A 26,233-nucleotide genomic window follows, 5' to 3' on the forward strand; every position below is an offset into this window, starting at 1 on the left:
CTGGAATGGTATGTTAAACTGCCCTCGAGGCCACATTCAAGAAATATTTATCAGATTTCACAGAGAATTTCCAATAAAAAACATGTATAATCAATGAGCAGCAAGTCATTTGGGTTTTAGTTCCATCTCTCATTTTTTCAGAGTGGAGAGAAGATGGGCCTTTGTTGCAAGTCCCAGCAGCGGTGATGGTCAGGGCTTTTTTAATTTAAAAAAAAAAAAAAAAGAAAAAAAAGGCAAACCAAAAAGTAGAATAAAAACAGACCAGCTCCAATATAAATGTTTTGAAAAGCCATTTAATTTAAAGCCACCATGATTTCAGTGTTCAGTCTTCTATTCATACTGGTTTTGGGAAACTGGGTTCTTCAAGAAATAGTAGGTCATCGTGGCTAAACCTCTGACTACTCATTCTTTGCACTTATACCACATTGTGGTGAAGCTCTGCAGCCTTTTTTCTCCATCTTATATTGGGAAGAGGATGGATTTTAACTACATGGGGATTGAAATACAGTCCAGAGGCAATGCACTAATCAGTCTCTTTTGGTTCTTCATAAAGTTAAAAATGCCTGTAATAAAAATGATATAAATAACATTGTGTCCCATACTGTTCAAGAAAAGGGAAATGAGAGCTTTAATATTCCACTGAGAGATGACGAATGCAATTTTCCCCCTCTGAGTTTGCACACAGTAATAAAATATTGATCTTTATGACAAAACAAGTTAGATTTGTATGGAGAACAGTTCAGGAGGGCTTCATGGCTCACAGCAACAATGGCAGAGTGTATAACATTAAAGATTAAGTGTCAGTTCACTGAATTAATGCCCCAATGTAGCCAAGTAAAGGGTTTTGCAAAGAGGCGTGATAGTTTCTTCTCCTTGTTTATGAGTTTCCAAGACATCATCATTTAATTTATCATCTGTACTATTGCAGATCAATTTGACATGGGTTATTAACATATCTGGCTCCTGTGCTCCAAGCCATATGTCCCCAATGTAAACAGAAGTCAGGAATACACAAACAGCTGTGGAAGAAAAATTAGAGAAAAATCAGAACAGATATTCTTCTATTTCCACATAGTAGTACAAAACCAAACCATTTTACCTCCAGATCTATGTTTTAAAATAGTTTCCTAACTCTTTTCCTATATGGAAAATTTGTGGGTTTTTTGCCCATGCCAAGCCAATGATCCTCCTCACATTAAGGAAAGAAAACAGTTTCTTGTTAGCACAACCTTCTGACCTCTTTAAATAAAAAAGGTTGAAATCTGACCTGTGGATTTCGCTATCGAATTATAACATTGAATAGCACATGGATCAGAACCCATACCCACATGGACTCATTTGCTGCAAACTATTTTTCCCCTTGGAATTGTATTTTTTAAACCTCACTGACCTCCGTTTTAGTCCTTGAAAGGGAAGTTTCTTTGAGGGAGTATGACTGTTGTACTATCAGAAACCCCCTATAGTGTGACCCTATTCTGTGCTACCATCCCCTGTGTCCATACCACCAAAGTCATAGCTTTTACTCTGTGAAGTTATGAGCACCAACGGACATGGGCAAATTTGAAACTGTTTTGATGAATGTCGTGGTTTAACCCCAGCCAGCAACTAAGCACCACACAGCCACTCGCTCACTCCCCCCCACCCAGTGGGATGGAGGAGAAAATTGGGAAAAGAAGTGCAACTCGTGGGTTGAGATAAGAACGGTTTAATAGAACAGAAAAGAAGAAACTAATAACGATAATGATAACACTAATCAAATGACAACAGTAGTAATAAAAGGATTGGAATGTACAAATGATGCGCAGGGCAATTGCTCACCACCCACCAACTGACACCCAGCCAGTCCCCGAGCAGCGATCCCCTGCCCCCACCCCCCAGTTCCTAAACTGGATGGGACGTCCCATGGTATGGAATACACCGTTGGCCAGTTTGGGTCAGGTGCTCTGGCTCTGTCCTGTGCCAACTTCTTGTGCCCCTCCAGCTTTCTCACTGGCTGGGCATGAGAAGCTGAAAAATCCTTGACTTTAGTCTAAACATTACTTAGCAACAATTGAAAATATCAGTGTTATCAACATTCTTCCATACTGAACTCAAAACACAGCACTGTACCAGCTACTAGGAAGACAGTGAACTCTATCCCAGCTGAAACCAGGACAGTGAATTAAAAAAAACCATGGAACTACCTACTTTCTACCATTACTGCCTTGTAACGTGAATGTAAAGGAAAAGCCAAGTTACCTTTCTTGTTTGCATCCTCTTCCGTCATTGCTGACAGGCACAACTTTTTCACAAGTTCATGAAAGCCGTTGTTGGTTAGGCCCTGAGCATCCATTAGGCGAAGCATGATTGAACTGAATAAAGAGAGCTCTTTGAAGAGTCCAGCTGTTCCACGGCTGGCCTCACAGATCTGGGTGTAAAACTTGAAGATGTTGTTCCTCAATGTCTCATCCCTGAGGATCTCCTGCACTGCCACTGGGTGTGGCAAGATGCAATTCTGTAGCCACCGCAGAGTTAATGAAACATTTTGCATATTGAGGCTGTGCTCAGCCATGCACTTCATGAGCCATTTAGTTACTACGTAAGTGGACGCACAGGTAAGACTGACTGTTTCATCCACGAGGTCAGCAGATTTGAGGGGCTCCCCTCGATGTTTGGCAGGCAGCATTGGGAAAACAGGCTCCCAATGAGCAAATACAGAGTTCAGATGATCTCTGCATTTCTCCAGCTCAGAGACTTCCAGGTCTGCAGTGCTGTCGTCTTCTCTTTCTATCTCATTCTTTTTCCGAATGTGATGGTATGCATGAGAATGGGCTTGAGATTTGTTCTTTTCTTTAATATTTTCTATGAGAAGAAAACCACCACCAAAACAAACATCAGATACTCCAAAGGATTTTCTTGGTAGAAAATTATGCAAGAAAGACGGCATCATGTGTTGTTTCAGTTGCTAAAAGGATAAGTACTAGCCTCATTTAGCAGCCTAATTGAGCCTATACAATTCAGAGCAAACAGGCTACAGGCAGTGACTCACGGGCTGAAACACTTTTCTGAACTGGATCGCCTAACTTTGCGGTGAGCAGTAATGCCACCCAGGCCCTGGCTCACAGCCCAGCATAGCTGAGGCAGTATTTCAGAGGTCCACAAGATGCAGTTTTGCCAGTAAGGCTACATTATTTATACCACCTCATGAGAAATGCTCAAGATGCTATTCTTTGGGCTAGCAAAGGCACAGCACACGCCTGCCTATGGAAGGAGGTATCTGCACAGCTCTTGCATGGCGCAGGCTAAAGCAGCGGAGTCCGCCTTCCTCCAGCACGGCCGCATCCTGGCTTGAATGTCTGGCTGGCGGGGTGCTGTCAACCAAGGGCACGTGAATTTTTCACACCCCAAGGGAAGAGACAGGCAGCCAAACTTTCTGACGCAGGGCTGCCCGCTGTTAGATGCTGCCTGTGTCACAGGGAGCAGCAAAGTTCCCAAACAGCAACAGGACTTTGCCACCACCATACCACACAGCATTTTATGGCAATCTGCTTTTGAGGAGTCATTGAGAAAATCATCTGAAATTTCAATTATGTTGCACTCTGCAGGTTAGAATGAACTAAATGCATTTCAGCATTTTTTTCCTGAGGGCTGTGGGGGATGGGGACAACTTTTGAAATGTAACCTCAGAAACAAAATTTGAGATAAGGATCCATTTTTGTAACTCCTTTATAAGCTCCTGATGCTTGGAGCTACAGGGTTTTTTAAAACCACATACATAGTAAGTTACAGATGTCATTATAGTAACTCTCTAAAAATCCTCAGAAAGACACTAAAAGGGTGTGGAAAAACTTTAGAAAAACTAAAGCTTTTATAGCATCCCTTAAATACAGTGATACTTTAATAATGTTTAACTGATACAGAACATTTAAAGAAACCTATAGAAGTTGTAATGTGCACCAAAAGCAGTTGCTGTATTTGCACGAAACCAGTGTTAACACCTCCCACTACAAAGTTCCTTCTATATTTTATTCACAGAGATAACAAGAGAGAATTCATACAAGTCCAAATGTATTTTTGCTTTCTTCCAACACTGATGACAATAAGAAAAATTAGCTATTTCATTTTTGATTGCTTTACTTCTAGTTTTTACTCTTATTTCACTTTCAGATCCCCCATCCATACTCAGAATGGTTCAAATATTTGAGCAGAAAGCCTCCAAGCACAATTTTTTTAAAATTTCACTTAAGAATACAATTTTTCAAAGCCTGACTCTAGATCTGTGACTAAGTTTCATTTTAAAGCTCTTCTCCTTTTTAAAACTGTATTTCTCCAAAGCTTCCAGAATTGTGTTGAAGTTAGAAATCACTACAACGAAGATCTGAAAAATGGCTTTCCATTTCCATTCCTCCTCCCCCAAGCTGTATCAGATTGTCCAACAAAAGTTATTAATACTACTTCCTATGAAGTTTGCCTCACTTGTATGATTAGCTTGTAACAGCCTCAACAATATTACTTTTCTGAAATATCTTGGTACTTACTAAGCAATTCTTTGATTTGGTATTTCTGAGCTAGAGTCTGCACATCCTCTTGTAGTTGCAGGTCTTTTTCAATGATGCTCCACTTATGCAGCAGCAGTAGGATCTCTTTGTTTGAGAGAACACTGTCATTCACAGTGAACCGGCTCATTTCTTTGAAGGCCTTAACAACTATAGCACGATATTCCAGCACAGAATTGAGTGTACTGAAAAACTGAGTCAGTTTGGCTAGATCTAAGTTAGTCCTATGAAAAGAAAACAAAAGTGCCATGTATTTTTCTGCCTGCCAATTAATAAAATAAAATAAGTATAGGCTTCTTCTCCTTTCAGTCTCTTCCTACAGTTTTCTCCTGCAGTTCTCTAGACATATACTTTTGTTTCTCAGGATGCCAGCAATAATTAGTTTAACTCCCACTGAATCCCCACTACTTCGCTCCATTAGCATCTGGCAGAATAGACCATGAAACATAGTCTTTGCCCTCCTGCCTGTAAATAGCAAAGGCAGATGGCACACAAGGAAGAGGACAGAGGTCTGGAGCTTTACCTATGCTTCTTTATTTTGCATGAATTTTCAAAATTTTGAGGAAATAAACAGCTTCTCCAGGCTGTGACAATACCTGTCTGCACAAAGAGCTGCAGGCACTATTATGAACCCAAACGGAACTGGCTACTCATTTGCTTTCTACTGTCCCCGCTGCAAATGCTTAGACAGGTTAAGTGCTCTAGATCTGGAGAGAAGAGATTGACTCCTTCTTAACACTGTCGTGTAATACATTGCACAGTTTCTCCTTGTACAATTTGCAGGCATGGTACAGACACAGAAAGTCTAAACCTTTGGAGAGTATGAAAGATCCTTACAACAAATAGCATTGTGAACTGCAAGCTCTAATCCAGCAGGAAAAAGGTAAAACATAGCAGCTTAAAAATAGCCAGTAATTAAGGATGTAGAGCTTGACAGTAACTGTGCATCAGCTATTATTTTATGCCCCACATATTTAAACAACTAAACCTTCCTGTCAAAGAAATCTCATCAAAATTCACTACTCAACATTCAAACTGAAGGGAGAAAAAAAGCATTAAACTACCAGAGATCAAGAAATTCTTCTAGCCTTAGTAAATTTCCAGCTAGACAGAGGATGAGATGCAAACTGATTAAAAAGAAAAAAAGGACTTACCGAATGTGTTTGATTAATGTGATCAAAACATACAGAAATTCATTTACAAGCTGAATTGGAAGAAACTTCCTGTTCTCCTGGGACTGATTCTTGACTTCTCTCTTGTCTCCTAAATTTGTTAGCCACAGAGTATGGAGTAAGGAAATAATTTTATTTAGCAGCTTGTTTTCCAGAAACCTGAAAAACAAAAAAGAGAAGCAAACACCCATTTGGAAGGCAGATCCTAACCAGGAACCAGTCCATCACCTAGAGGACTTTGGAGCTGTGAATGACAAAAGGTGCCTCTCAGCCCGGACCCCATCAGGTCATGATAGTGCACCCCTTTGAAGCCCCAGCCACATGGAGGCTCTAGTTACTGCCCTCCTCTTGCCATGTTGCAGCTGGGGAAACACAGTGTATCACAGCCCCTGCATGAGACTAGTGATTTCTCACTTGCATCTTTCAGTACACAGCTCTCCTAAGTATTCCACTACATGGCAGCCATTACCACCATTTCTTTAGAGCAGCTACTGTTCAAGACAGCTTGGTTCCTTATGTTCCTAAGACTTTAAGTAGTAACAGCAATGCTTACAGCACAGTATCAGGAGCCATATTTACTCTGTTATTCTACGGGTGGGGGAGGAGTAGGGGGAGCAATCTCATTTTTGTACAGAGGATGCAAGAATACTTCTCAAAAGTACAATCACAAAGTATTGGGTGCTAGAGGCCAAATCCAGGCTTTCTCATTTCAAAATGTACCAAACTGCACCAAAGAGAGGTGCACAATGGGGGAGCAGTACTGGGAACCTGTTCAGGCCAATTGCACTGTAGATGACCCTGAAACCTTGCTTGAACCTGCGAGGGGAATCTATGCAAAAGAGATGTTGTGTGCATGCACGCGTGCATATGTGTGTGTGCACGCACACATGTGCATGTATGTAAGGGAGAGGCAAGGGGTGGAGGAAGGAGTGGGAAGAGGAATGTTATTAGACAGCTCAAATTCATTATTGTGCCAACTACTGTGTAGGTAGTCCTACGACAGGATGTGAATTGTGGGTATTTGAAAATAAAGAGTCACATATGCTAAAATAAGGTGCCGTTTTGTTTTCTAAGTTTTTCAAGAAAGCGTTATCAAAAACATGAAGCCCCCACACACTATCATCCCTCCTACTACAACCTGAAAGCATCTTGATTTTGTTTTTAGAGACACAAGGAACCGCTTCAGCGTTCAGCAAGTTCTGCCAGTATGGCCCTAGGTGCCAAATGTCACAACCACTGACAAGCCATCTCTGTATCCATCACCCTTGTTTTCATACTCAGTTGCATAATTATTCTACTGTGGACAGTAAAATTGTTCCCATTTCACTAGTATTTCCCTAGTTACCTTTTCTCTAAGATGTGCAATATCCAGGTTAGGAGGCTATGATCTTGTATCAGCTCATAGGCAGCTCTGGTGACATTGGCAGCATTTTGTAATATCTCCAGAATATGACTCTGAAACAGAAAATATAATTTGTTCTTTTATAAAATTAAAACATAGTCAGGATCTAATTATTATCAATCTTTTAGAAGGATATAATTAGCAATCTGACTGGTATCTGGGATTTGATCAACCTAAAGTTAAAATGTGTTGCCAAACACCACATGTTCTTAACAACCCCAGGGAAGAAAAGACATTCTCTTTTCAAAACTTCATACACACAGACGCTACTCCTAAAAAAAATTGTTAAGGTAGCAAGACAATTTTCTTTTTTTCCAAGATTTTCATACCCAACTAAGATACTTTTAACAGACTGGATTTCTCAGGGTGGATGTTTATGAACATGACAGCTGCTGGCATGTGAGTTTTTTTCCTGCTAAAGCACTGTACAGGTAACGTGCCGGTTAGGGAATAAGGAGACCTAAAAACGCAAAGGCCCTGACTATATGAGCAAAACAGTGGTATCTGCAATATATTCCACAGAGCAGCAGAAATACGACTAGAGCCAGACCACCAGTTGATGAAACTGAGTGAGGTTCCATGATGGCAGGGACATGTTCCAATTTCAGGAGACAAGGATATGACTCTGGTTTAGACATAAGCAATTATTTCCCCCTCCACACACACACAAAATCAACAAGGAGATTTTCAAGAGGGCAAGGGAAAAGTCAGATGCTCCTTTCTGCTTTGTATTTGTTTAAGATCTCCAAACCAGGCAAACTTTTGTGGTTTGGATTTTTTTGTGGTTTGGTTTTTCTTTTTTTTTTTTTAATTCTTACCTGGGAGCCCTCATCACACAAAGGACTGTTGAAAAAGGAAAGAATGACCTGGAAAATCCTCTGGTAGTCATAGAGCTCATAGCAATGTTTATCACGCAGCCCTTCTCCAAGAAATCTGAGAATCCACTCACGTTCTGTTTTGTACTAGAAGCCATAAGAAAGATACCACCATCAGACATTTCAAAATAATGCCTGCTCATAAGAGTAAAAAAAACCTGGTTCCCTGGGAGTGCTAGCACAGCGCTTAACAGCTTTTTCTGGACTTCTCAATTTTCAAATTTAATCAATAACAACCATCAGGAACAGTTACTCTGCAGCCCAAATATGCACTGATAATGGAACCTTAAAAGTTGCTGTTTCTAAAATGCCTCAGTTGAAGTCAACATTAATAACCTAAACTCAAATATGAATGTAAGCTAGCTAGGGCAGAACATTCTGTTTGTTGTGCTTAGAGAGCATGCACAGCACAACTCATGATTTCATTATGTGTTACTATTAAGAAAACAAAGAAACCCAGAAATAATACTGCTAATTCCAATATAAAACAAAACAAAGATGCCTCTAATTAATTGCCTATGTAAGAGTAAGATTTCATTGCATTTTTATGGCTTTCTTCTATTATTTTCTGAAGAATTAGTGGATACTGAAGATGGGGTTCTTACATTACCTCAAAATCAAAACTGTAGAAAAGCTGGAAAAACCCTGGTACTTTCCTCAGATCCAAATACTGGTGTGACAGAAGGAATCTGTTTACCTTTATATACATGTGCTCCTCTGTGAAGGGAAACAATGGTTATTGTGTAGGAGGACAATGTTCACAATACACAACCACACAGAAAAATAAACGGTACCTGTATTTTCCAGTGTTTCAGCTAGCTGTCACAACAGTACAATTAATTACAGTGAGGAGGCCTTCTGCTCTAAGGCTGATTATATTCTTGGCCATCCCTCCTTTTCCCCAAAATGAAAAGCTCATTCAGAGTGTGCACAAAGCAGGTGAGAAGATAAACATTCAACATGGCTCTGACTTCAGCAAATCCAACGTTACTTCATTGACAAAACAGAAATCTGCAGCAAAGTGAGAGGCAAATCTCTCCACATTTCAAGCCTAACACTTCATGTTACACAATCATACTTTTTAACCTTCAGACCAGACATGTCCCCCATGAGCAGCAGAACAAGTTGCCCAGAGGGACTATACAGTCTCCATCCTTGGAGGCTTTCTAGGATCAGTCTAGAGGTCTGGAGGTTTTCTAGGATAAAGCCCTGTGCAGTCATCTGCTCTTACAGCTGGCTCTGCTTTGGGCAGAGGGTTTAGCTAAAGACCTCACAAGGTCCCTTTCAAACTGAACTACTCCCTGATGCTATGATTCTTCTTTGTAACAGTGACTTACATTGATTCAGTGTCTGTGGACAAAAGGACACTTGGGCCAACCTACTCTGATCTGCTGAACAGGACCCGCACACTCACCTAGTCCTCTGCCCACCTCCACCTCAAAATTACAAGGAGGTAGTGGCTTCATCCCTGATGGATCAGACTGGTTTTGTACACAAATTAAAATGCCGCTTCCTACTTCTCCAGTAAGGCAGTCTACACAAGCACTGGAAGTTTTTCTTTGAAACACAGGAAAGCACACTTCATGGTTCCTACCAGTGTCACAGCTATCTCATCTTCCAGTATCAGTCAAGGACATTACTCCATGCACGGTGACTCACCCCAGGAGTTCAACATGCACAGTAGGTTACAGTACCTGGCTTCAGAATCTGCTGTGCCACACGAGCAATGTAGAGGGTCAACGAGAAGGTAAATCTGAGGTTTGGCTGCCTGATTCCATTTTGCACAGCATCCAGGAGATACAGCAACTGCAGCACAAGAGCCCAGGGGAGAAAAGCTTGAACCATAACCCAAACAAATACAACAGGAGAGCATGAACACATAAATAAGCTTTTAGGATATTTCATAGGCCATAAAACAAATACCAATCCCATCAGGATTTCCGTTCCTACAAATAAAATTCCTAACAATTTCTAAAACACATTTCCCCCCCTTTTTCTGCCCACTGATTATAACAGGAAGAAACACAAAGCAACAGAGGAGAAACAATGGAATAGAGCATAAAAAGCTTCTTTTAGCTCCCTCACCATGTGCAGGTAGATGGATGAATAAAGCAGTGACTCTCCTGTAAGTGTCCATGACCTAAAATGTCTAACCTGGCAAACTACCGATTAATCTCAGTCTTACCTGACTCTTCTCTCGAAAGCGAGCTCCTTCCAGATGAGAACGAAAGGAAGCCAGGACAAAATATGCTGCTGCTCTCATGTTGGAATCATAGCTGCTAAGGGCAGCTACTGTTAGACCCAGGGCATTGACTTCAACAAACTTGTGACATGCCACTACACACTCTGTATGTGAAGATGGAAAAAAACCAAAAGAAAAGAAAAACACCCAGTGCATTATACTGACATGTCATAGAGTATATAACAGCACTATAATCCTTAACAAAACTTCTATTCATAAACACCAATTTCTAGACTTACCCCTACAAACTCTTACTTCACTGCATGCTAAAGGCTCCTTCAGCTAAGAAAGGCATTTTGAAAAACACTCTGAACAGGAATTCTTTATCTGAGCTGAAATTAATGTGGTTAGTCTCATTTATGTGAGAGAGAGACGATTCTGCCTGCTAGACCATGCAAAGTTAGAAGTAAATTCTGTAAAGACATAACATATCTCACTGTTTCAGTAAAGTTAAGTACAAAGAAGAACAAGAGGGAAAATTGTCTTCCTCAAAACATTTTCTGGGCACTTGATAAGTCTGTCCCTGAAAGAAAGATCAGCATAGCCAATGAAAAACCTATCTGCATGAAAGAGCTTCTGTAATAGAACAGACAGGAGAATAATACATAAATAAGCCACTAGCCACACCAGTTATTACCGTGCAGGCATGAGTGATTCTGCCGGTAAGGCATGTTCCAAGCAAAGTACTAAAGTGTAGCCCTATGCCCTTCTGGGACGAACAAAATCCAGCAACGAACAGTATCCAGCCAAAAAGAAAAAACACCCTTGACTGTAACGTTTATCTTCCATAGCATTTTACCATCAGGATTTAGAGTTTTTTATTTAAGGGCTGGGTGTTTTGAAGAGCTTGTGCCATTTCTACTCACTGATGGCTAGAAATGATGTAAAACCTCCAGAATATCTCCTGTGCTATTTCTATTCCATTCACCAGTAATGGAATACAATGGCACCTCGGTGTATTGTACCAGCTGAAGTGCAAATGTATTGTAGTTCTGAGTTTAGCAACAATATTCACATATTTTCTTGTAATTCACACTGAAGGTCAAGAGGAAGTTTCTGAGAAACAAATATTCCTATTGAAGAAGAGGCTGTAGTCTTACTGACAAGTACCTATATTTGGTCCACTGATTTCCTCTTCCCCACCCTCAGCTAAAATATATATATATATTTATGTAAAAAAATTGCAGATTATTTATGTCCTCGCACCAGCAACTGGGCTGTTTCTCTCATCTTTTCCTCAACTGCCAGAATTTCTACTTTAATTTTGTGCCTGGCAGTTTCACACCTAGCTCTGCTAGTTATGGGCCAGGCAATGGCAGGGTCTCCACCTCCCAGCACTGCCTCCCAACCAGCCCACTGCTATATGACCAATGCAAAGGCACCACTGAATTGCAGTAATGGATCTTTTCACTGAGTGGTTTTACAAGTTATTTCAGTACTAGCAATTACTGTACACTTACCTACACCAGTCCTCACCAAGGGACATCAACTGGCATAATGCAAAACACCTCAGTCATCCTCCTAGTGAGCAACAAGATCCCTCGTTTGTTAGCACGGGGTACCTCTCACATCACCAGAGTTTTACAGATACTGCTCTACCCTCTTCTACTTCCAGGCACTGGGCAAGGCCACCACCTGACTGCCAAAGTAAAAATGGTGAGAGGAGTAGCACAACAGGGCAGGAGAAAGAGAAACAGAGACCAGAGAGACACCTAATCTATGGCTTCTGCTACCTTCTGTCTGTGGCAAAGCAACTCCACACTTCCCACTCTTCAGGCAAGATGCAAGGGTGCAAGGTAAGCACTGGGAAATGGATGCTTTCTGTTGAATCCCAAGTGAACACGCAAAGACCATCTAAAAATTGTGTGCCTGCATGCAGCGGATTCTCCATCACTTATGGACATCTCGCACATAGCCCTGGCCTATACAACAACCTCTTCAGTACAGGATCGAGTATGTCTTGTATGTCCTTTCAGAGCAAGCCACCACATGACTCTCCTTCAGACTGCAGTTCTTGAGAACTACTAATGTACACCAACTAGACAGAGAAAGTGGATAATTTTATGGGGTGGTACCAGATAGTGAAAACCAAAGTCCTCACTTCAGCAGTAAAGTTTATGCTGGTGACAGAAAGATTTATTTGGAAAACTTTCTTTCACTGAAAACATGCAGTGGAAATATTTTCCATCCAGCTGACCTTGAAGAGTGCATTCAATAACTAACATAAAATAACAAGCTATTATTAAAAAAAAAAGTTAATTCTATGTCTGACATACAGTTTGTTTAAAGTACCTTGAGAACCATGATGGAAAAGCTTTCCACGAGATGCTTATCAGAGCTAAAGTTAGACAGAACTTGCTATCTGCCCAACTCTAGACTTACTTTTTACTCAGTAAGCATTAAGCACGGTACAATAAGTCTATGTTTATAAATTCAGCAGTTATATAACATCTGTGCACAGGGCACTGTGCAGTCAGTACAAAGAGCAAATAAATAAAGAGGAATTGGGAATTTCAAGAGCAGCTGACATGGTTTAGGAGCACCATGGGACGTGAACTCATAAATCACTTGGGCCCTTTAAAAATGCCCCTCTTAAGACACAGACTCTCACTCAGCATGGAGCAGTTAAGAGGATGATTTTTCCCCTCTCGAGTTTTGGAGTCAGTCAGTTTTGGGATAGCCACTGCCTCCACAGCTCCACAAGAACATGATGTGCAAGAGCTCCCTCAGCCCCACTGCTTCCCACACAAGCAGTCGTCATTGCTGGCTGACTGTAGTGCCACTGAGGCTGACCAACAGCCACCAAATCCTGCCCACCACTTAAGGTGGTTGCCTCTAAGTGGTGGCTGATGATGACAGGTGCATGACAGCACTGTTTTTTCCAACTATTACACCCAAGTTGAAAAGACACTGGCTGTCCATGCTCTTCATCGATAACAATCTCCACGACCCAGCATTAACTGGATTGTCCAAGATCCCTGCCACTGCAAAACACCAGATACTTCTGGTATCTTTTTTATCTCAGTAGACTAAAAGACAGTTCTTTTTACTGCTGTCAAAATTATACAGAGCGGTTTACAGCTATAGCTAAGTATAGGCTAAGAACACACAAAACAGGTACTGTACTATAAGGGTATACATCAACAAAGAAGGACTGTAAGTGTGATTTCACTGAAGGACAGTTATCAGCCTGCCAATTGCTTCTGATATTATTGTTGTGGAAAGCCAAATCCAGCTGTAACTACACAGTGGTTAACCATAGGGAGGGAGCTGGTTAGGAAATTCCTTATGATACTTGTCTCACTTTGATCTTTAATGGCTCTCTAAATAGACAACATGCCTGTGAAGTACAGCAAGGATATGCATATGCAAAGCAGGGCCATGTCAAACAAGAAAAGTGAGGCTAAGCAACTAGTTTTCAAGCAACATGTAGATCTCATCAAACTTTCCAGCAATTCTGAGCACAGGCCTATTCATGACATACAATGGCTCCATGCATCTCTGTCTAATGGAAAATGGGTTGGATGAAGTTTCCTATACTATAACCACAGCCTGTAACAGGCCAGATCTCCAGTCAATTCAGTCACGGTGTCCCTTGCAGAAATCAATAACCCTGCAGAGATTCACTCTGGTCAGGAAACAACTTCACCCTTCCCCAGCAATGGGGGCTTCTGGTTTATGTCCAGAGAATTCCTCCAACATTGTAGGGCATGTTCTCCAACCTGCCCTACCTCTGCTGAGCTCTCACTGAGAGCATAGCTGAAAGCAGCCGACTACTGCTCCAAAAAACTCAGCCACAAAGCAGCCGCAGATCAGAGCAGTCCTATCATCTGCAGGTGGGGCACTGCATGTACCAGCAGAAGGTACCATCCCTCCCATGCCCGTTTTGCTCATGCTGTGACACCATATCTGAACAGAATACAGCTCTACATATCCATCAGAAAAAAATACAACCCTCCAGTGGGGAATATTATTTATTGATCCCTCTTATGCTATTTTATAATTACACTGTGCTGCTTTTTGTGATATACAGAATGCTGTTCGATAGATCAGAGAACATAAATGTCTACTTTTTGTCTCTTCCAAGCTGTTTACAGTTCCAGTTTAAAAACCTCTCCTCGTCTTAAGCAGATCAGTCCCTCTACATAGGGTTTACCCACTACATTTAAAAGAGCTATGAGGGAGCACCTACCCATCTGGACAAGACCAGCTTGGCAGGAATACCCGTCTCCTGCTATGTTGCTCTATTTCTGAGTAGCCAAATCCCATTAGATATATTGCATTATTTGGAAAAATGCTTTAAAAAAAACCACAAAAAACTTTAATGCCAATTACACCTTGTTACTTTTTAAGTCATTCTGAAAATTACAATGCAATGCAGTCAGTCGTTAAGTGATGTGTTTTTTCTCTCCAAAGCCAGGCACAAATTTCTCTTTAGTATTAGTTCTTAGATTGAGAATAACAGAGCTATAGATGGAGCCATGCAGCTCCCGCAGCAGAGTAAAATGACAGTAAATATGAAAGAGAAACATTCACTTTACCTGGTCTGGTCAGTTCACTAAAGAGCTGAAGTAGAAAACGAGGATCATAGAAGTCATCAAGACTCTTGACACTTTCATCCCTATATAGTGACTCTTGCAGCTCCTGAAACCAAATCCAAACCAGTATTTGCAAGGAACACCACCAATTTCCAGCTTGGTTTCAAACTTCCCCAACCACCTCATCCCATTACAAAGCAGCTGATACTAAACCTTACAAAATATAATGCAACACAGGGTGAGACATGCTTGTGTTTAAATTTAGTTTTAGAACCCTTATAGTGAAAGCCATTTCCCCTGACTAGCGCCAACAGATACAGAAGCATGTTAGCAAACTGTATGAAAGACTGAAGAGCCCATTGTCAGTGGATCCTTGGACAGTCAAATTTAACAACTGTTTAGAAGTCAAATTCTGGTCTTACTTACACATGGCAATCTTTGCAATGCTGCACAGTCACACCTCCTGACAAGATGTGGTCCATATATTGCACTTCATTTGAAAAGTGCTCCTAAATAATTAATTCCAGCCCCCCTAGGAATTTAAATTACTCTCCTGATGTAAACAAATTGCAATGTAATACAGGAATGCAAGAAAGAAAATACTAAAATGAAAGGTCCTTTTTCTACATCAAAAGAAGGATAATTCAGCAGTCTGAACCAAAGGACCTGTGATGACAGAAGACGGCGATGCTGAGGGAAAGACAGAATTGTCTTCATCATCTTTTCTCGATCCAGCAGACACAGAATCTCCTCCATGCTTGGTTGCTGCCATAGTGACCTCCCTAGACTCTTGCAAGTCTTGTGATGCTCCACAGCAGCTGGACCCCATAGTAGGATTCTTAAACATTGTTCAAAGTAAAGGCATTAGTCAACAGACTGCTAGCACTGAGCAAAAAGCAATCACAGAGGATATAAATTAGTATTTAAATTTTCCCTTCACTTGTACTTACTACCCTGTGGGAACTTGAAACTAGAACTCGTTTCCCAAGCAACACCTTTTTCATCTATCCAAAAGCTTTTCAAATTCAGTCAGAGTGTTTCATTAACTATTTCCTACTCTGTTAATCCAAGTCAGAACTTATCTTCTCAAAAAAATCCGCTTTTATATTTAAGCTATAAATGCAGTTAAGTATGATAGCAGCTGCATGTAGAGACAGTGATCAAGACCTGGTCAGACAAGGTTGTCTCAAATGCAATCGATATTTCAGACCAGCATCACAGTGGTTCAATAAAACATAAAGCCTTACTCTCCTCCTCCAAGTTGCTGCTTAGACTCCACTTACTTTGCCATTGTGCTAAAGTGCTATTGATATTGTCATTTATTATATGGGTACTGCCAGCAGCATGCCTCACTGTCAGTAAGGCAGCTGGCGGGATGATGTTAGGCTTCTTATCACCCAGAACCTGAAGGCTCCCAAACACAAGTTAGGCTCTGCTGAGTTGCATGTACAGCACTTTTTCTGAATGTTCTCATATTCACTCAAACTCTTCAGTGCTGGGACCAAGCCTAACGAAGTGTCTGGCTACCAATTCACTTCAGGGTATAGTATGAACTTGTTTCTCCTTTCAAAAGGCTACAAAAGTTTTAGAATCTAACTACCTCTGAAATCAGTCTCCTCCTCACATAACACCCTCCCATTTGCAAACACTTTCAGTAAAGATTTATGCAGGATGCAGCCCTGGCTTCTGGAAGCCACTTCGATTCCCTGCTAACATGAACCTTCATTTCCTGTCCCCCTTCATAGGCTGGCTGCAAGGATTATCTATATTCTAAGACAAGGCTAAGGGACGTTCTTAATTCAGAGTCCAGTCCTGCTCCCTGAGCCAGTACTCTTGCACTGCTGTTAATATTTATGCCCACACCTCAAAGACAGAAAAGTGCAATTGAGCAAGGCAGACCAAAACCATCAGTGTATGTAAGAACTGTTAGCAACAGACTTTCCTGTGGACTGCTTGGACACAGGGCCTGAAAAGAAACTGATTATTTTCTACAATATATGGTTCTCTCTTATGAAGCATGTAGATGTATTGCACAGTTGCGCTATAATGACAGCTACAGTCCAGACTGCTGAAAGACAAGGAAGGCATTGATACCATATTAGTACCCCAAAACTAACAATACATGCGTTAATGCAGGAGTCTATACATTGCTCCTCCACTGGTATATTCCTCTCCAGCAAAGCACCAGAGCTGAATATCATGCATACAGGGGCAAGATCATTGAAAAGGGCAGGGGCTGTGCTGAGTGGTGAATCCTGTATCCCAAGGGAACAGGGAAGAGCAAGGAGTTACACTAGCAACTTGTGCTTTGGCCTTCATCTGTGATGAAATCCCTATAGTGGGTTCTCACTACGGAGAATGAGGGACTACTGAAATGAGACAGTCCGTCACACAACCCACAGACACCCAGAAGTTTGGGCAACACACAAGAATTACGTTAAGAATATGAAATACATATGAAAAATATTTCCCAAAGCAACATTCACCTCTAGGTTTGACCTTGCTCAGTGTTTATCTCAGTTAAAAATAAGACCCTGGAAAATGCCAATTGTGAGACTGCTTATTTGCGTGCGGTTAGTCGAACAAAGGAAGGCGGTCAGCTTACCTGGAATTTATAAGACTTTGATTATTCTTCTCATATAACTGAAGTAGTAGCAGTATCTTCTGATCTAAAAAATAAGATGAAACCCAAAGTCAGTCACCTATGAAGATGAAAACCAGATCTAGTAGGAAGTACCTTTCCCAGGCTCACACACTTACCTACAGTGCTCAGTGTAGCCCCGTAGGCACCCAGCAACACAGCAAGGTGACTGCTCTCACAGAGAGAAGGGCTGAGTTTCACAACTGTCAGCAGTATATCTACCAAGGCCTCTGAAATAAACACACAGCTTTAGCTTTGTTGCTCTCTCAGTTAGATAGTGTGTATATAAATACCCCCACACACATACACCCTCTCTAAATAGATGCACACACAGTACTGTATGTTTTGGATCAAGATCTATCTCTATAAATACCAAAAAATGTTTCCCTGACTACACTAAAGAATAACTACGATGCATTTAATTCAAGCGGAACAATTTTTTTTTATGAAGTTAAAACAGTATTTCCAAGCTGGACACACAAATGTTATTGTGAGGTAAGGTCCACAATGTGGCATACTACCCTACAGAAAGTTTCCACGTGTACACATTTGCCCTCTGGTTAAAAAGAAGTACTATATGCCATCCTACCATACTGTGGCTCCCTCCTCTCCCAGGAAGGCATCTGAAATTAGCTCAGGAGTTGCACAGAGCAAAGGCAGACATCCTAGCAACCTCCCCAAGCTACTCAAGAAGTTACCACAAGAACTTTTAAGTTCACAACCCAGCTGCAGTAACTTATCAAAATGCTTCTATACTGTGCATTTAAACAGGGGTCATCACTGCAGAATCCAATTAGTTAGCAAGCTACAGGAACTCTGTCGTGGGCCATACAAAAACTATCCATCTTTATTTTATAACTAGCTGAGAAACATATCAAATATGTGATCAGGTTACTCAAAGGTAAATAGGGTATTTGTGGCAGATTCAAGACCTGAAACCAGATTTCTCTACTCCCAGTATCTGAAAAGGCATGGGCTTTTCCCCCTAGTATCTACAAGAATATAAAACATATGTCAAAGCAAAACAGATCATAAAAACAACAGCCTGAATGAATGCACTCTTCACACCAAACTTCTGAATTCCTGAAGTTAGCCTCAAAGAATCCATCTTGCTGCTCTACTGAAATACATTCAAAAGGTAAAACGCGTACAGTAAGCAGCAAAATCTACTACTTTTTTTAAATTTCACTGAATTTGTGACTTCGCAAGAGCTTTTGTTTACATGTTGCTCACCAATACACACAAAATTTGTTATCAACATGCTGCCCTGAGAATTTCCTCCCCTTTTCTTATGCAGCTCCTTCGGTCACTGAATCTCAAAGCCCTGTACAGTGGAGAAAAGCTGAAGTGTATGTAGGTTAAATGATTGGTTCAAGGTCAGGTAGTATTTCAGTTGCAGAGATGAAGAAACAAAGGCAATTCTACACATGAACTAGCACCCAATGGAAGCTTATTCCTCATGAAAGGCTGCAATATCAAATACACATCGATTAATTTAACATTTTTGATACAACTTGCAAAATCAACTTAAAATCTTCTGTATCAACCTATTTTAAAATAGGTTTAAACATTACACACGTTTCTAACAGAACCTATATGCACTTCAGTGATCTCGTACTAACAGCATCACAGAAACCAAAAGAATCAATTAAAGATTTCAACAGGGTTAAAAAACCAAAAACAAACAAAAAACCCAAATCCACCTTTTCCATAGTTTTAGAAACATAAGTATTTTAAACTGGCAGCAATAAAATGAATGCAACTTTTGGATCTAAGCAGAGGTAGAATTTAAAACCAAGCGCTAATATTCTAGAACTGTTTAATAGCTCTGCAAGTATATGTAGGTGGATAGGTTACTGGATGGATAGAATATAATGTGAGAAAGACAAGATTACTAAATATAGTTAAAGAGAAGAAGATTAAAATAAACCTCTTGTCTGGATGTTTGTGCAGTCTTCTTCTCTTGACCTCAGTATGGCTGACAAAAATAGAGAGTGCTGCGTGACCATCATGTGAAGTTTGGAGAGCTTGACTAAGCTCTGACTAAGTGAGGATTCTTTCTTGTATAATAACTGAATAGCAATGTTCAGGACTTTCAAAAATGCTTCATCTCTGTAGCGGTACCTTTAGAAACAAGGACCACAGAAAAGTCAGATCCCAACCAAACCCAAGGAAACCTGCTTGAAAAAAATCTGTTTAAGTAATGAGAACTTTGCAAAGAAAGCAAACTTAGTAAACCCACAACAAATTAAAAAAAAAACCAAACACATGCAACTCTTTCCCTGAGCTGTTTTGATTCAATTCTTTTTAAACTATACTGGTATCTAATTATAAAAAATAAAGGAGAATCAACACACAGTCACACTTGTAGCTTCACTGATCTTAATAAATGATTAGAATTTTGCCTACTAACGCTTCAGACAGCAACCCTTCAGAGTAACACTTTTACCTCCAGAGAAGCTAAGATTATCTTAAACTATTTTTTCTTTCTTTTATTTAAATGGTCTACATTTAAAGGTGAAAAATCCAATTCTGTTTTCATATGAATTGTATTTAAGAAATATCTTAAATAAAAAGAAAAGAAGTTATATAAGCATAAAGCTTCTTTATGCCAGTTGAAAAGAAGCTAGTCCAGCTATCCAGTTAGCTATGTTAGTTATGCTAACTGGAGCACAAATTTCAAATCTGCCTGCAGTTGTGCAGGTTCAGGCTCTAATGAAGCCAGCAGATGTGACAAAGTGCATCCTGAGAAACAAGGAGCACCATCAAATCCGACTGAATTCAAAGGAGACAGGGCATTTCCAGTATAAAGCAGGACCAGGCCAAGTGAACAGAACTGTGCCTCCTACAGCACCTTTGGTATATCTCAGAATTACTTACTTGAGTCCTGTCTTCACAAGGCTGTACCAGTCATCTGGGTCCACTTCTTCAACAAAGCACTGTGCATGTAGTAAGTAAAAACAGATGTTTACATTTAGCACACAGAGCTTCTACAGATCATCAAGACCAGCAATTTTTGTTCAACAGACAAACTACCAACATGCAAGCCAAACATTCAGGTGGAATGATCAAAGGATAACACGGAAGAAAGCTCTTGGATACAACAATCCTACCTCCTGATTCAAACGAAACCAACAGTCTTGTTTTGTTGGTCTTGGGAGCAAGGGAGCATTTGGGCTGTATGCAATTAAAAAGCAAGCTGGTCTGTAGGTACCAAAAAACCCAGAGTCTTGAAACTCTTCACACTCCCAAAGTGTGAAAGGAATAAAAAGTCAGTGAGTCAAAGCAAGAGACTTCTGTACTAAGTTTTTGTGTACCTACAATGTGCTTAAGCTAACCAACCTTTGCATGTGGCAAACGGGTTACTGGGCATACATGTTCTTTACAAAAACTGATCTCCCCTGAAATGCTATAAACCACAATAAACAACAATCAGTTTTAAGAAGACTGACAGCTGCACATGCCAGCAGTCACAGTAACAGTAGGTGCTAACCTCGTCCAGCCTGTGAACACCATTAGGAAGAACACTAGGAGGTGGCCCCTCAGGTCCTGCAAGACTCTTGTCCTGCACAATCAGTCATGTCCTAAAATGGAGTCTCAACAGAAGCCAGCAAGAGGTCAAAGGCATTCGCTGCCCTCAGAGACCTTCATTTTTACATCTTACATGAATCTGCCTCCCTTACTGAACTACAAAAAAACCCGGTAGTACAGAGAGAATGATCAAGTAGTGCTCTTTATGATCAAAGTCCTGGTTTCTATCGATCATCAACCAAATTTCTGCCACAGACTTCAGAGGGCATGGCAGGTGGGTCTTGTCAGAAGTGTCTCTATCACTTTTTTTTTTTTTTTTTTTTTTTTTAAAATAAAAACATCCATTAGCAACCTTTCGCTCCTGAACATCTCAAACTCTGGTTTTCAAAGGGGACTGTTAGCAGAAATCCATCATCAACAACAACTCGACACTGTTTCCTATAAAGGATTAGCAGGGCCAAGTTAACCCTGCAAAAGCTATTAAAAGCCAATAGAAGCCATAATCTATAAAATAGAAAATGAAGTCCAATTTATATTTATCCAAGATACAAGAGCACAGTAACACATATGCACACAGTCACATTCTGACAGTGCAGATAAAAAGAAGTCTCACCAATAATTCTTCTAGCCTCAGCAGCATGGACCTCTCCGCTTCTGGCTTGCTTTCATCTTTACTGCTGTTGTACATGACAACTAACCCCTTCAAGCAGGCTGATAACAGGCGTCTCCTCCAGGAATGCAGCTCTTCAGAGTTTTCAAGCATTCTAGATATGGCATCTGCCACTGTCCAACTGCAGGAAGATATTTATTCATTTTTTAATGTTGTAACATACTTTTTGTATATGTTAAAGATGTCTTGCTGCCAAAGCATAAAGTGACAGATTCTCTGAGGAGAGGATGCTGTTATTGTTCACAATATTTGCATTCATGCATATCTGTCACAAACCAAGTCCTGAAACAGGGCAACTGGATTTGCTTACCTCTCATTATTTTCTGCTTTCTCAAGAGCAGCAGGAAGCTGGTCAATAAGGTTTCGCAGCCCTTTGCTTTCTGAAGATGGCAACAACTTTGAAAGAACTTGCAGTTTCATAGTGGTCTCATGCAATGCTTCTGTGTCTTGAAATACACCGCAGAGCTCCTTCCACAGAGCTTTCCTCAAAACAGGTGTAACAGCTGAGACAACTGTTGGAGAGAACAGGGGGCACAGGTTCCACCATCTAAGTGTGTTAAGCAACAATAGACTTATAATTACAAAAATCCCAAATCACTTTTCTAATCAAGGCCCAGATTACTTAGTTTCTATGAAATTATACTACAGTAGCTGCTAATCTGCTACAGAGAAGTGCACTCTGTATTGCTCCATAGCACCATTAGGAATTATTTAGCTTATGTACCAGACAACCACTTGCTACACAGCTGAAATGATTAGACATGGGCAAACAATGCAGACCTTCAAAAGAAGGACAACTTCCTGATAAGAAGCCTTGTCCTTGCTTCTCAGGAAGGATGAAACTTTACCAGTTCTCTGACCCTGGGCTCAAAGGAAATTTTCTCTCACATCAACAGACAGCTATCAGATACCTTATAAATCAAGACAGTCATACAGCAGTTTCCCCTTCTATGGTCAAGCATGAAACCACTGGTGTGCATTAGGTGCTAGAGAAAGGCTTAGTTCTTTAACCATCCTCTACTTTCCTGGGTGCTGACAAGGTCTTTTCACTACTTGAACTTCTAGATAGAGCTAGCCTTCTCCACCAACAGCTACAGTCAGCCTGTTTCTGTTGCTATTTGCATTTCTATGCAATAAGAGAAATGAAATCAAAGTGATCCTGTTCTGTTGAGTTGAATCCTAAATCACCGTTTGGCTGGTAGAAAATTTAGCAGTCTTGTCAATTTAATGCTGCTGTCGGTACTGGAAAGTTTTGGACTGTCAGCTTAGGAAGGCATTACTGTAGGAAGCTGTATTTGGAGATTTATTTTCGAAGAAAGTTTTGGACTCTTACACGTGTAAAAGTGAAAGCCTATGTTCTGCAAAACCATATGGCTATGGCATTCCGCTCACCAGACAGCGTTCTATGCATGCCCGAGAAAAAGTTTTTACCAAGATAAGCATGAAGACAGATTTTCACATGCACTAAGTATTAAATAAAGGCTTCAAAAAAGAAAATGGGTGACAGCAACTGTAAGAGTACTTTGCTTCAGTCTAACAGCCAACCTTCACTCCAGTCCTTTACCTTTTATGCTGCAGAGGTACTTATACGAGAATCATTAGAAGTTAGACACACAAATTTTATCACCTCTACTTATTGCACAGACAATCAAAGACTTTAAGGCCAGCAGAGCCTACAATGGGAATTTGGCCTCCCAAATCACAAATAGGCATCAGTTGTGGCTTTACCTGTGGAAGGTCGGGTGAAATCATACTGGTCTCTGCATTGCAAATACACATTAATGAGTGGAAGAAAGCTCTCCATGTTTTTCCTGAGGTACTTTCCACTGGCACTGCTCAGACACCACAGCTCAAACTGCAGCAGGTGAGTCCTACAGTGTTTTATCAGCATGCCCACAATGGCAAGGGAGGTTTCTGATCTCTGGTTAAGGCAGTGAACATGCACCTCTACACTGACTGCGTGTGCAAGGACTGGCTCGCTTTGGAGAGCCTGAAGGAAAACTTTCTCCAAATCTTTGCTGGCTGATGCTGACATCAACATCCCCAAAGCTTTAATATGTTCTGTGGACAGCAGTAGTTCTCCTCGTTGGGGCTGCCTTTGGTAGCTCTCTGTGAGGAGCTGCACCAAAATCTGTCCATAGAAGCTTAACTGTTTCCCTTTTCTAGGGCATTTTTCAGATTTCTGAGTAGTCAAGCTCATCTCAGGAAGTCGCAGCATGGTTAAAGTGATCTCCTTCAGCTGAGCTGCAGTCATGTATATGTGCAACTCCTCCAGAGCCTCCAGCTGGTGAGACTTCTTGGGAGAGACCTGGCTTCTGTCTTTCCCCACAGCCTCTAGCTCTTTCAAGACACTTTTTGTGATAGCTTCAAAATACTTCGATAACACATGTTTGTGATCCATGCTCTGCAACATCGGGGCACCCGTTTTCAACAGCTGGAGCACACCGGAATTGAGGCAAGCCGACAGAAGCTTTACAGTGATAGGATTTAAACTGTGCTGAGGAAGAGAACGTTGTTCTAAAGCCAGGAACCAACTCTCCAGAGTAGGATGTCTGAAAATCAACAGGAGTGTATCTTCTAGTGTCTGTAACAAATGGTTGTAACAATATCACTGAATGGATAATTATATTTTGTGGGGGAAAAAACCCCAACCAAACAACATCATTCATCTGCTTATTTTCCAGAGCTTGTTAATTACAATCACTGAACATGAAATTGTCTATTAACTGGTCAGAGGATAAAAATATTAACAAATTACAAGCACATAAACACCATTCTTCCAACATTTATGACGTGGGAGGCACGCCTCCACTGAACATTCTCCACATGTCTTAGCACATTTCCAGGGAAAACTGTATATTCTGGGGTTTGTCAATACAATTCCATTCTAATCTCCACAAATCCACAGAACAGATGAAAGGGAGGCAAAAATTCACTCATCCAAGTACATAGTTTTCATAAACAGGCTTTACACAGGGCTTAGGGAATAGAATTTCCTCTGCAGGGGTGAGTGACCTCTGTCAGGACCTCTCCTGACCACACTCCAGCTCAGGGGTGAGACTGTGGGTGATGCAACTTGGTCAAATCTCCAGACAGTTTTGTAACTGCTGGACTACATGCTCAAAGTTCCTAAACCCTCCTCCTAGACCTTAAGAGCATCTCCCTGCATCAACCTGTTTCCATCCAATACAACTCTGAAATACACAGTGTATGATATCCTGTTCACTCCCTGCCCTTCTGAGGACCTGGCAAAAGCTATAGTAATGCTTCTACAAAGCAGTAAAATCCTATTCAAGACCTTATACAGCAAGCACACGACAGACACACTTTAATCCTAACTGAAATCCCAGAAATCTGCATGACTATTATCAAGGCACAAAGCCTGATCCCTGCAAGATCCCCTGTTCTCTGTCACCTTTAGCCACTTCCATGTTTTGGTGATTGGTGAAAATACATCAACATAATTTGTGCTCAAAAATTGTTCAAGATCATCTGCTTTAATTAATGGTTCAGCAAACTTATGACTACTTCCCTAGTGAATAAAAATTTACTAACAGGTGAGCTTCTGACCTGCATATCAAGGGATTTGGTACCTTGTCATTTGAAGATTCCTCTGTTATCAGAGATTGCTCGTCCATAAAGAGATCTGATTCAGTCTGATGGTCTTCTCGTTTCTGCTGATTATCCAACTCTACCTGATTTCCCCTGCACAACAAGCTGTTCAGCAGGTCCACGTAGAGGTCAACAAGGTGAGGACCAAAAGTTTTACTAAGCTGTGAAAATACAGACACCTTGGAAGTTGAGAAAAGAGAGGTATGGGAGCAGAAGGATAATTATCTGACAGAAACAGAAATTACCTAAGAAATTCTGAGATTACAACCTTTTCTAGGGGAAGAAATCGCTCCCCTCTGTAGAAACCTGATTCTAACAAAAATCACAGGGTGCCAAACAAGTATTTACAGATTTTCGTCTATACTATGACTTTTGGTGTAACACAGGCCAGTGAATTTCACTCTCTGGAAAGGCTTCCTATGGAGATCCAGGAGCTGGATTAAAATCTGGAGTTTATTTGCACTACGCATAGATCAGTAAGGTAACCCATGCAAAGTAAATCCAAGACTCCTCAACAATTAGGATGGACGTTTGTTTACAAATTAGGTGCAGGTTTGCCTGGTGCTCTATAGTCTCAGTGAGAGCTGAGTATGTGAAAAAGCTGCAGAACTGGATCCTTAAGTTTTAACAGCCAAGTAATTTGTACTTTCTGCATTAAAATAAAACAAACCAACCCACAATATCATCACAATATTGCTCTTACACTGCCAAAGCTCTCCACTGTAGATTTCAGGTATAGCAACACATGTTTTACTCCTAACAAAAGCTGTTCAGGCGGGAGCTGGGAAGCCAAGTCTCTCAATTTTGTCTGGATATCATCTTCCAGTAAAGTATTGCTTCCTCTCTCATAGGCTTTCCTTAGCAAAATCGTAAATACAGACTCCAGGGCCGTAGCAGGTTCTTTGCATACTTCTTTGCATTTTTTAAACTGTTTAAAATGGAAAAAACATAAGAGAAAAATAAAGATGAGCATGAATCAAAAGTTTCTTCAGTCACCTTTGTTTTGAAATTAGTT

The 26,233-nt window shown here is 40.7% G+C and overlaps 1 protein-coding gene across 1 annotated transcript in view; it reads right to left on the minus strand.

The window, feature by feature from the left end:
• Window positions 1-211: 211 nt before the first annotated feature.
• Window positions 212-26,233, minus strand: part of URB1 (URB1 ribosome biogenesis homolog) — a 57,178-nt gene continuing 31,156 nt past the window's right edge. Inside the window, exons 20-39 of the mRNA XM_049835085.1 lie at window positions 25,922-26,146; window positions 25,200-25,379; window positions 23,335-24,190; window positions 21,917-22,118; window positions 21,550-21,727; window positions 20,286-20,344; window positions 19,336-19,529; window positions 17,525-17,635; window positions 17,370-17,433; window positions 15,431-15,602; window positions 14,768-14,870; window positions 10,170-10,330; window positions 9,679-9,790; window positions 8,595-8,701; window positions 7,928-8,071; window positions 7,053-7,162; window positions 5,690-5,866; window positions 4,518-4,759; window positions 2,239-2,841; window positions 212-1,019 (exon numbers count right to left, since the gene is read on the minus strand). Coding sequence (XP_049691042.1) covers window positions 814-1,019; window positions 2,239-2,841; window positions 4,518-4,759; window positions 5,690-5,866; window positions 7,053-7,162; window positions 7,928-8,071; window positions 8,595-8,701; window positions 9,679-9,790; window positions 10,170-10,330; window positions 14,768-14,870; window positions 15,431-15,602; window positions 17,370-17,433; window positions 17,525-17,635; window positions 19,336-19,529; window positions 20,286-20,344; window positions 21,550-21,727; window positions 21,917-22,118; window positions 23,335-24,190; window positions 25,200-25,379; window positions 25,922-26,146 — 4,206 coding nt within the window. The 3' untranslated portion in view covers window positions 212-813. The remainder of the gene's footprint in view (window positions 1,020-2,238; window positions 2,842-4,517; window positions 4,760-5,689; window positions 5,867-7,052; window positions 7,163-7,927; window positions 8,072-8,594; window positions 8,702-9,678; window positions 9,791-10,169; window positions 10,331-14,767; window positions 14,871-15,430; window positions 15,603-17,369; window positions 17,434-17,524; window positions 17,636-19,335; window positions 19,530-20,285; window positions 20,345-21,549; window positions 21,728-21,916; window positions 22,119-23,334; window positions 24,191-25,199; window positions 25,380-25,921; window positions 26,147-26,233) is intronic.

Source organism: Accipiter gentilis, chromosome 32, assembly GCF_929443795.1.
Source record: "Accipiter gentilis chromosome 32, bAccGen1.1, whole genome shotgun sequence".
In the NCBI taxonomy this organism is placed as follows: Eukaryota; Metazoa; Chordata; class Aves; order Accipitriformes; family Accipitridae; genus Astur; species Astur gentilis.